The sequence below is a fragment of the Sitophilus oryzae genome, unplaced genomic scaffold, assembly GCF_002938485.1.
Source record: "Sitophilus oryzae breed Bouriz unplaced genomic scaffold, Soryzae_2.0 scaffold_1062_pilon_pilon, whole genome shotgun sequence".
Taxonomy (NCBI): Eukaryota; Metazoa; Arthropoda; class Insecta; order Coleoptera; family Curculionidae; genus Sitophilus; species Sitophilus oryzae.
The window spans coordinates 2397000-2409599 of NW_022145685.1; the positions used below are offsets into that span (position 1 = coordinate 2397000).

Genomic DNA, 12600 nt, shown 5'->3' on the forward strand with positions numbered 1-12600 from the left:
TTTTTGCTATTTCTCTGTTACAAACTCACTAAGAAGGTATATACATTATTTGCTCATAAAAATTAAGTCTGTGAAGAAGTGAAATTTACGTCTTAAATGCTGCTAGCTTATTATAATTAGTTCGTAATTTCTTTTGTACCTGATACGAATTTAATTGACCTTCTTAAGTCTTGTTTAAATTATAGATTTTTGGTGCAAACTAAGATCAGCTTACTGAAGTTTTCTCAGTCTTAATTAGTTTGCTCTATGAGCTAAAACTAAATCTTTATAATCTAGAAGACATTGAAGTTTAAATAAAAAAAATATTATGATTATTCAATTGGATTATCGAATATAGGGTGTGCAAAATGATGTTACCAGTGAGAGTATGGTAAATAAAATTCAATTTTGTTAATATAAATATCTGAAATATTAAAAATATTATTTTCTTAGGTTCTTCCTTAAATGAAAAGTTTGGAATTTAATAAAATGTAAAAAATATTTCTAAATATAGCCCTCAAACCCTTAGAACCCGATTTTTCTTGATATTACTTAAAAGACATTTTAACTTACAAAGTCCTTTTTATAAATATTACCCGTTTTCAAGTTTAAGTAACTACTTCAGGAAGTTTTTATTTCAAACAAGACCTAAAAAAACACGAAATGTTTACAAAAGTGTCTTAAAAGTTTTATCCTAACGTAATATAATATTCTAAAGGCTTCACATAAATTCGCAACAAAAAAGGGAATTAAAGATGTACAGAGTGTCCCAAATTTGAAAATGGCGCATTTTGATGCTGGTCAAAATGCCGCCTTAAATGTTTAAGAATACCAAAAAAAAACGAATATTGGCTATTTTATTTTTATTTTTTATGAGTATTTTTGAACAGATAAAACGAAATAATTTTCACATACTCTTTGCTACTTTTAGTGTGGCTTTTGGATCAGCATTAATATGCCCAACTATTTAACCGACCCCGTATCTTTTGTAGTTTATTTGGATCCCAACAGTAAGACTCGAATTTGGGACAGCCTGTACAGTAATTATAAGATTTAACATTGTTATTCTAACAACATTTTTTAGTATAGTTTTGTATTTAAAATTTGTAAATAGGACGTAGATAACTGGTTATGTTAGCCCAATCTATTATTTTCATATAAAAATATGTTGAAAAAATAGCTATATCGTTATACAGGATGAGCCTTAAATAAGTGCAAGTATTTTCAGTGCTGGTAGATCACGATAAAACAAACATATTTTCTCTTGACCGTTTTTCAATTTTTTTTCTCTGGAATAATCCTTGTATCGGGTCGTATACCAAGATACAAGGCGTGCTCATTATGGAGACATAACCTTTCGTACTAGTGTTAGTAGTAGTTTCGATGTTGTGCCAAGTACCACAGCCCTTTGCATCGCCAAAATTATGCTGGTCGGGATTTGAAGATTTTTAGGTGGCTTTGCATATTTCTATGTACTAGTCCGTTAGCTGATATAATAATTGGTGGAATCTCAACTTTAGCTAGATTCCATAGCTTTTTGATTTCAGTTGCCAGTTCCTGGTATTTAGATATTTTTTCGTCATACATCCGTGTCATATTGGAGTCTAATGGAATTACAAAGTCTATTATAGTGACTTTTTTCGCTGCTATGTCTTGGAGAACCATGTCTGGGCGATTATGGTGCACTGGCTTATCAGTAATGATATCCATGTTCCCTAAAATTTTGTAGCTGGTATTTTGTAGTATTGCCAAAGGTGTGTATTTGTAGTCCGGTGTGTAGGTTTGTAGCAGTTTGTATTTAAGACATAGTGCTTGATGTAAATTTTTCTCCATGTTATCGTGTCTGCTAAGGTCTGTGGTAGATGCTAGTGATGTGCAGCCTGATATGATATGCTGTATACTTTCTTGAGCAGGGCAACCTAACCGACATATTGTTGAAGGTACGTCTTCTTTTAGTATGTATTTTCTATATGTTCTTGTAGGTACTACTTGATCTTGTATCGCCGCCAATGCTCCTTCTGTTTCTGGGAAGAGGTATCCGTGCTTCAGGTAGGTGACTGACATGGTCTTGCATACATCCTGCTGTTCAATACTGGCAGCGAACCTCCCATGGAGTGCTTTTTGCGCCCAATCTGATTTGAGTGAGTTGATCAGTTGTTGTCTCCTTACTTTGTATGTTTCTACTAGTTATTGCGCTAGATTTAGTGCACTCAGATTTTTGTCTGCTTTGATGATGGCTTGTATGGTAGTAGAGCGTTTTGCATGAGAATATTTGATGAGGCTTTCTTTCTGCTGCAGATTTGCAAGTTCAAGATTTATAAGAGATCTTCCTCCATCGCTTCTTGGTAAGTATAACCTTTCCAAGGCAGATTTTGGATGGTGCATCCTGTATTGAGTGTTGTTCTGACTTTTTGATCCAGATATTTTAGCTCAGTGGGAGACCACGGCAGAATACCAAATGTAAACGTAAGTGCAGGTGTTGCCCAGGTATTGATTGCATCGAAACAATTTTTTGCTTTCAGAGAGGTTCTCAGTACAATATTTAATCTGCGGAAAAACTCTTCTTTAACCCGTTCTCTGTTTAATGTTTCTTTGATGTTAAATGCTTGTTCAATTCCCAAATACTTATATTCTTGTTCGATACCTATTCCATCTATTGATGTTCCATCCATCAGTGTTATACTTTCCGGATCTTGGACTTTACCTTTGGTTATATGTATCGTCGCACATTTGTCAATTCCCAGTTCCATATGGACTGCCGCACTAAAAGCTGCTACTGTTTCTAATTGGCTGCCAAGTTGGTCAGGACCTCTAGCATATAATTTAAGGTCGTCCCTATAGAAAAGGTGCGTGATTGTGGTGTTAGGACTTATTTTGTATCCGTGTGGGCTACTATTAAGCATGCTACTAAGGGGGTTAAGGGCAAGACAGAATCACAGTGGACACATCTCCTTGGAATATTCCTCGCCTAATATTGAGCCGCTCAGTGATGTAAACCTTATTTTTACCATTGACTTGTAAAACTGTACTCCAAGTCTTTATGAGATGTTTTAAAAGATCTGTAATTTGTTTGTCGATTTTATATATTTCTAGCACACGAAGTAGCCAAGAATGGGGCATGGAATCGAATGCCTTGCAGTTTTTATTTTAGCGTGTCTTGTAATGATTGTGTCTATCAGTAGGTTCTCCTTGCATCTTCTTGCCCCTTTCCGGCATCCATTTTGCTCCCATGCCATTATTTGGTTTTGCGAGACGTATTCCGACGAGAAAATTATTTATATACAGTACGTCTGTCCGTTCTGTAGCTACTGGGTATCCGTGAGAGGGGAAACGATATTCTCTCGATGTTTTTCGTAAAAAATTAGACGACGCGTCCCATCAATAAAAATTCGACAAATTTGCAAGTAGCCAATTAAATGAATGGGCGGAGCGATTCGCGGTGACGCACTCGTCAAGTCGACGTATAAAATATATTGCTGTTTATTTAAATGTTTTTTTGTCCGCATTCCTTTCATAGACACAGATCCAGCAGACGTACTGTATATGTATTCAACTATTATTAATATATTATTTCCAATTAGTTATTTTACTTTGAAAAAAAATTGCTAAAATTTTGAGAACCACTAGATCTTTTCTGGATCTTCTTTCTTGTAAATTTAATCTACTACCTATATTGCCGTATTATCAAGAAGTTATGTTTTTCAACTAAAAACTAAAAAAAATCCAAACATTTTTCCAAAAAATTTTTAAATTTTTTCTGTCGAAATAAACTACCTCTAAAAATATTTGCACTTATTTAAAAGTCACCCTGTATATACCAGCTATATCATAAAAAATAGCTATATCATTATAAAATAGCTATTAAAATCTAAAGTTATGATTTAATGCTGGTTTAATCTAGATATTGATTCATTCCATGTTATTTTTTTTTTGTTAGTCTAATTTATTACGACTTTATTAATCTTTTATTGATTAATCAACTTTGAGAACTGGATAAATGGATAAACAAGACAAACTAGTATTTGTCTGCAATAACTGTTATTTAATAGCAATTAATTTAATTGGTGATTTTGTTCGAACTCCATTCGAGTTTTTGATTATTTTTATAATATTATATCACACCTTTTTTCTTGAAAAATCTCTGGGTTTTTCCCAAATCATCTAAAAAATCTCAAATTTTATTTAAATTTTATAAATAAAACTACTCATCTATTTATAAATTTTAAATCAATTTTCTTTTTTCTATTTTATTCTTCGCTTCTGACTGAACTTCTTCTGAAACGCTTTTGACTTCTGTGATGAAGTTAAATATTATTTCTTTTTTAAAATCATATTATTTTACCTACAAAATAACAAATATTTTAGAAGCAGTGATAAAACAATGACTTTGCTCAAACCACCAAAATTTCATAATTTTACGTTTGTTTTTCCAGGCGGCTGAGAGCGGCAATCTGGACATGTTTCAGAAACTCTACCTCCAGGATCCCAGTCGGCTGTCGCTCAGAGATCCCAGAGGGAGGACCACAGCTCACCAGGCCGCGTCCAGGAACAGGACGAATATACTCACGTTCATCAGGCAACAGGGCGGAGGTGAGTACAGAGAGAAAAGGTGTATCGTATAAAGAGAAGTTAGGCTTATTTTGAATCAGTCAAATATTTTAATTTTGTCATAATCTAAAATTGTGTGAAAAGTATTTGGAAATAATGTACTAATACAATATTTGTTAGAGAATAAAACTGCTCGTATGTACAGGATGTCCAAAATCGAGTATAACCTTTGGTATGTTAAAAACTATATGAGATATAAAAAGTTGTTTTAATTGCAAAGTCTTGCGATATCATTTCTAATAAAAGGATGAATTGAAAATTAAAAATATTCCTAATACTTCCGAGGATATTTGGAATAAATTGAAATATTGTAAAATTGTCTTTATTTCTTTTTTGAATATATTAGAGGCTTTCTTTAAAATAAGTGATACTTAATTTTCACTTATTACTTTTTATAATATGATGCTTTGAATTATTGTCAAATCAGACATATAGATTCTGAGATACCATCATTAACTTTATTTATTTAAATACAAAAATAGTATAGTGTTTTACTAGGAGTAAAAATTACACTTTTTGTGGCGAAGCTGTACCTATCATGGTTATGACGCTCCTCCTGTAATCCCAAATGTGACCCTCAAATTGAGAACACGCTGTATAAATAAATTAAAATCAGCACATTAGAATATGGAAAATGGTATGTAAATAAAAATGAAAATTTGATTCAAATGGAATATTTTAAGCATCTTTCTCGCCTATTTATACCATTATTTTAAAATTCTGTTTCAACAACTTTGATATAAACACTGATTCTCTGTTTTTTTGCGAATTTTTGAAGATAACTATATTAAAAATATACCTAAATTAGTTTGTTTTAAATGTCGGGAATATTTAAGCATCTTTCTTACATCTATACAATTATTTTAAAATGCCTTTCAATCAACTTTGATATAAACCGTGATTCTTGCGGATTTACCAAACTTTTAATTAAACGTAACTGTATAAAATATGTACCTTAACTAGTTTGTTTTAAATGTCATTAACTGTCTTTGCATTTTAATTTTCTATTTTTTATTGATATTTATCATCTCAAGGCCCATATTAGAAAAAAAAGCGATAAAATTCAATTTCAATATTAATTTTCTTTATGGTATATTGAACTGATAATTTACCTCATTTGAATTTTTTGAAATTAACAAAGTCGCGTTCCTGTACTAGCATATCAGTTATTTTGATATGAATTGTTTTATTTCTTATTAAGTACGTTACAATGTTTTCTTATCAGTCAACCAATACGAAATGCAGAACTATGATTACTCATTTTGGTTAAAGTAAAAGATTTATTAAAATACTATTTTTTGAGACATGTTATTTCTTGCCTTTTTTAGTATCTCGCCTTCCAATAATTAAAATCTAATTTTACCACAGCACTTAAGAAGAAGTGTTATTTAAAACGTCAATTATGCACTGAAAGAATAAAATTTTACTGAAAGTCTTAAAATTATGTCCACATTCAAGCTATTAGAACAGACTGTGCTTTTTTGATTCTGTCCCTAATTGCTATCTTCTAGGAATATGGCTGCTAAAATAAAGTATTTAAAAACCAAAGAAAAATAACATATTATTTAGTTAATTAACAATAAAAGCAAATTTTTTGATAAACCAAATAATCTTGGAAACAAATGTATCACACTGAACACAAACAAAAACGCTTTTCCAGGTTTATCTCTAAAATAAAATTATTAATATTGAAACTGAGTGAATAACTATAGGTTACTTAAAGTGCTTTTAGTTTGTTAGAAAATTTAGTATTGTACTAAAATCTATAGATTGGATTCTGACTGATTTCAGTAAAATTATGAGTTTTTTATTTAAAACACTTAGTGTTATGCATAATATTGTTAAAAAAATACAGTTAACATTACTTAATTTTATTCTTTTTACTAAATCACTCTATATGTGCATAACGGAAAACAAGTAACAGGACACAGGTGGACACATCCTTTTACATTATGTGCCGATGGACATCGATGAGGCAAACCGAAGTTATTACATTAATAATTAAAGATTAATAGTAAATTATTAAAAAAGCAGTTTTCTAAGCTTAGATTGTTAAGTTTTTAGTTGTTTTTTTTAGTTTTAGTTTACCTTTTAAGTTGTTAGCTGCCAGTGCAATAAATGTTAGTATACTCAATAATTAACTTTTTTACTTTGAGAGTTTTTAAAATTGTTTTAACAAATATATTTGCAACAAAAAGTAAAATAATATACAGGGTGGTCCAAACTGTATTTAGGAAACTTCGGAAGCATATTCTGCAGATAAAAATAAGTAAAAAAGTTCGTATAAGTGTATGCCTTAAAATGCTTAGATTTGTAGATACAGTATGTAGAGATCTCATTTTTATTTCGATTTTTTCCAAATAATTTCTTAAGTAACATCCATGTTTGTATGAAAATTTGTGTCAGGGAGTTTTTTGATTTGAGAAATTTGATTTTGATGTCAATATGACTCGTACTTGTAGAGGGCGCCACCTACATATTTTTTAACTGGTTTGAAGAGTAATAACTTTTCGTCCGCTACTGTATAAAACTACTAAACAAAAAATATACATTTACCACGATTTTTACGTAAAAAAGATCTCATGGTAAAAATCGCTACGAGTAATGGTTTTCGAGATATTTGGAATCAAAATTATCAATACCTGTCGTAATTGACATAAATTAAACATGTTGACTAAATAGTTATTACACTGAAATCATAAAATTGAAATGATTTTGTGTCAAAAGTTCAACAGAAACAGTTTTATCATCATTTTTTCGAAGAAGAATTTGTGACGACTTTTCTGTCGTTACCCAAATAGAATGAAAAAAGAATCCGTTGCTCAGGGTTAGAGGAAAGCTGGGTTTGTAGGTAAGGCTTCTGACTCACAGTGACTTTCTAATGTTGTTAAATATTAAAATAAAAAAATGATAATATATAGGCTGCAGAGATTTTAATATTGATGTTAAGAATTCAAATAGGTATGGTCAAAGACAGTGAAAAGGGCGCCACTTACTTTGTTTATGAGAGTGGTAAAGTAAGAAACCAAAAAGAAAAAATACGATATCACAACATAGCTAAAATAAAGTAATCAACAGCATTAAGGGTCTATTATGTTTATCAGGAATAAAAGTCAGAAATAACTATCCTACATTAAACATTTATTGAAAACGAACACAAGTATCATCAATTAGTCACAGTGATCCCAATAAAACCGCAAGTTATTTTAAATAGATTCGAATTTAGTAATTGTATTCTTTGAACTAAGTAAGCTACTTAATATAAAAACAGGTGAAATTTATGTATGTCTCAATACGATGATGTTTCGAAACATGTCGTGTACAAAAACCTTTAAAATGAATATGTGTTAATAATTTTCATATAAAATATCATATAGTAAGTAAGAGTGTACTGTACGAATCAAATTATAACTTATAACGTTAAATAAGAATAATTTTGACTACAATATGTGGGATAAATAGTGATAATTTACCAGGTTATTAAATCTGTTGTCTCAAAAATTATAAAATAAAAGCGTACCTTGTGTATCAAACTTAAGACTTATCTGTATATAGTTTCTTATGATGTAAACAGGTAGTTAGGTATTCTCCAGACTAACAGAAGTGGATGCAGATGACTATGGCAGGAGAAGTCTTCGATATCAGCCAAAAGAACGATTGTAATGTCAGGAACACTGTCTTAAGGTCTGCATAGGTCCATACAAAATGAAGTGGGTGAAACATACAATAATTACGGTATTATTACTGCATACCTTGTGGTAATTACTGAGTACCAGGTGGTAGTTACTGAGTACCATGTGGTAGTTACTAAATACCACGTGGTAGTTACTCTATAAATAAAAAATAGTTCTCAGGACAGATACTCAATAAAAGAAACAACTTACGGTCTGAAAATCAGCTTTGCATAAATATATTCAAACCATATGCCGATCCAAACCAGTAATTAAATACTCAAATAAACGAAATAACAAACGGAAATAACTGAAATAGAATTTAGTTAGATAGGGCTATATAAAATGGCGGATAAACTTACGGTGATCATTCCAGGAAGAATCCAAAAAAATACGATCTATACTCCGGATTGCATACTTTACAAGGTTTTCAAATCTCCAAATCGGATACCCATGCAATCGAAATCGAAAAGTGGATGCAGAGTGCTTTTCACTGGAAAATTTGTCGGACGCCGAAGCACGCGTCTTCTTCAGATCCAAATTCCCAGAAAAAAAGAAAAAGGGAGAGAAAAAAGTGATATCATATGATCGAAATCATTAGAACAGAAAATCGCAATCCACAGCGAAGTGAGATTCAGACAAGTGAAATGCAATTAAGGAAGTTTGGCATATAGCGAATAGATGGCGCTAATAAACAAGACAAGTGAACTGTAGTAAATGAAGTTTGACATCTAGCGAATAGATGCGCTAATAAAAATTAAATATCGAGACAAGTGAGCTGTAACAAATGGAGTTTGGTATCTTTGGCATCTAACAAATAGATGGCGCCAATACTAAGAAATTTAAATAAAATTAGATTTTTAAATTCAATTTTACTAAAGGAAATAAAAAATGCTACACTGCCCCCCTCCAAAAAAAGAAAGGCCCTCAAAGAGGACTTTCGCCCAAACACCACTAAGGAAAACTAAATTAAATTGGTACATGTTTTTAGATTTTCGAAATTAAATTTGGTGGATGATAGCTTCGTGTATCACACGTCCATAAAGGAGTCACAATTGGTATGTCAAATCAGGGGAGGTTACACAATCGGGAAAGTCAAAATCACCACATAATCCAAAAAAAACAAAATCATATACAAAATATATGATAAACTAAAACTAAAAAGGTATGGGATAGGAAAAGAAAAAAGAATCCCATGGAAGCGCAGATGTTTCTGAAGATTAACCGGTTAACCACTCAAGGTAACTCACCTGTATGAGAAAAAGAAGGAAAATTACAATAGAAAACACAATAGAAAGACACAAAGAAAGAGAAAAAAAAATATTGTCACTAATGACCCAAAATATCCGTAACATAGGATTCCAGCCTATGAAACGCTATTGCAAATATGGAAAGAAGATCACAATAATATCCAAAACACAGTAAAACTTACGAAGTCATGAGGTTAGCTACGTCTCACTTCTAGGTTGCAATCAAAATCATAACAACTTTTCGTTTTTTCACGAAGTTGTGTTCTCAGAATACACAAAATACAAGAATCTCTTACATTTCAGATTCTTGTGAACTGAATAACAAAGAATAGAGCAAATGACATAAAACTATATGAGTGATTAACAGAATTACCATCCCACAAAATATTTACTCAAAATTAGGTAATCTGTAGAATACTCTCGAAAAAAAATACTGTCATATGCTCGCATTTCAAAATAGAAATACTATAACATATCAAAAATATAGGTACGCAAAAAAACTAAATGACAATATAGTTATACTGATTCATGACAAATCGAAAAAAACGAGAAGCAAATGTTGTATAACTGTTTAATCTGAACTAAAAAGAAACTAAAATATAATCTATGTATCCGTTAGACTAAACCCTAAAAAGGAATCGGACATAATAGATTATTTGAATTACTGTGACGTAGTAGAGACATTTTCTGTATCATCGTCGTCAATCGTGTGACCTTGGTATGGTTTAAGATCTTTTATATGCCAGCGGCCTGCGTTAGTACCATTCTCGTCTACTAAAACATAAACTAAATTCGAGATTTTCTTTCGCACTGAAGATAAAATAAAACGAGGAGCTAACTTGGCTGAAAAGTTAATACCAGCATTTGATAAGACCTTATTACGTCTCCAAACCAAATCACCAACCTGAAAAGATAAATCACGCCTACGCAAATTATAAGACTTCGAGTTTCTTTCATAAGCAGCATGAAGTTTCTTACGGACTTCGCTAAAGACACTATAAAGATTTTTGAGTTCAGAAGCGTAAGAGTTGCGATCGCCAGGCATAATTTCAAAATCTTCAGAAAATTTAACTTGACCATAATACTTACCAGAGATGGGAATATGTCTACCAAAAACTAAAAATGAAGGAGAAAAACCTGTGACCTCATGTTTAGAAGTATTTAAAGCAAACTGAATATTAGAGAGCTGAACATCCCAATCTGTATGCTGTTTAACATAAGTTCTAATAGCTGTTCCTACAGTTTTATTCATTCGCTCAACAAAGTTACATTGAGGAGAATACACAGCATTATACCAGATCTTCTGAACTTGGTATTTCTTAGCTAAATCTCTAAATTCTTTCGCAACAAATTGAGGACCATTGTCACAAATTATATGTTGAGGTACTCCATAGGTAAGAAAAACTTCATTCTCAAGATACTTCACAATATAGGGAGATTTTGATGAACGCAACGGACACAGAAGAACATACTTCGAAAACCAATCGCCAACAACTAAAAGCCACTTATGACCCTTTTTTGATCTAGGAAAAGGACCCATAAGATCTAAAGCGATTGTCTGAAAAGGCATATTAACTTGCTTTTCTTTTCCCATCTTACCTAACGGCATAGTATTAGAAGATTTTTGAGCTCCGCAAACACGACAACTCCTAACAAATTTAAGAACATCGGCTCTCATCTTGGGCCAATAAAATTGTTCTTGAAGTCTCGATAAAGTCTTATAAAAACCCAAATGCGAACAAGTTGGCGGATTATGACATGATTCGATAATATTACGACGTTGAGGACGTGGAACAACCTGCTTCCATTCTTGAAGATTTGATGAAAATGGTAACTGTACCGGAATAAACTTAAAAAGAAAACCATCTTCAACTTTCCACTGTGGAAATGAACCAGGTGAAGCTAAAATCTTTTGCTTCATAGTCTCATACCATGCGTCAGTATGGTCTAAATCTATATTCAAAACGGAAATTTGCGGACATACAAAAGAATCATTATCTGAAATATCTGAAGGAGAATCATCACTAGGTATTCTACTAAGAAAATCTGGAACTACATTATTTGAACCTTTACGATGAACTAAATCAAACGTAAACTGTCTAAGTCTAACAGACCATCTAGCAAGACGACCAGTAGGATTCTGTAATTTATTAAGCCACAAAAGAGAGTAATGATCTGTACAAACGGTAAAACGTACTCCATCAATCCACGGACGAAATTTTTCCAAACTAAAAATAACAGCTAAGCACTCTCGCTCAGTTACACTATAATTGCGCTCGGATCTAGTAAGAGATCTACTAGCATAAGAAATTACACGATCTTCGTCATTAATTTTCTGTATAAGCACTCCACCAAGACCGGTGTTGGATGCATCTGTTTCTATAATAAAAGGTTTAGAAAAATCCGGTTGGGACAAAATTGGAGCAGAAACAAGAAGTTGTTTAATTTTCAAAAAAGAATCTTCAGCGGCAGGATTCCACTGAACTCCTTGACCTTTCTTTTTACCTTTTAACAAATCATTAATGGGTGAAACTAAAGTTGAAAAATTTCTTATAAAACGACGATACCAACTACACAAACCTATAAATCGTTTTATTTCAGTCGTAGTGGTAGGGCGAGGAAAGTTTAACATGGCTGAAACTTTTTCTGGATCAGTTCTTAATGAATTAGAGCCAACAATATATCCAAGAAATTTTAAAGATTTTTTAAAAAATTCACACTTTTTTATATTTATAGTTAGATTAGCATCTTTTAACTTATCTCTAACTTCAGAAAGCAATTTAATATGTTCCTCAAAACTAGGTGAACATATGATTATATCATCTAAATAGCAAAAAATGTGTGGTTCATAACGTGGTCCAAAAATAGCATCAACAAGTCTTTGTTGTGTCTGAGCGGCATTACACAATCCAAATGGCACTGTATTAAATTGAAATTGACCTCTACCAACTATACTGAAAGCAGTTTTTGGTTTGGAATCCTCGGACAATGGAATCTGCCAGAAACTTTTACGCAAATCTATACTAGAAATATACGTAGCTCCACGAAGAGAGTTTAAAATTCTATCTATATTTGGCATAGGGTAAGAGTCA

General features: G+C 31.9%; 1 protein-coding gene across 1 annotated transcript in view; it reads left to right on the forward strand.

Moving 5' to 3' along the window:
• The window catches only part of LOC115878505 (transient receptor potential cation channel subfamily A member 1-like), a 127886-nt gene that overhangs the window by 45505 nt on the left and 69781 nt on the right, over positions 1–12600 (forward strand). The window contains 1 exon segment of the mRNA XM_030895041.1: positions 4413–4569. Within this exon segment, the coding sequence (XP_030750901.1) occupies positions 4413–4569 (157 nt within the window).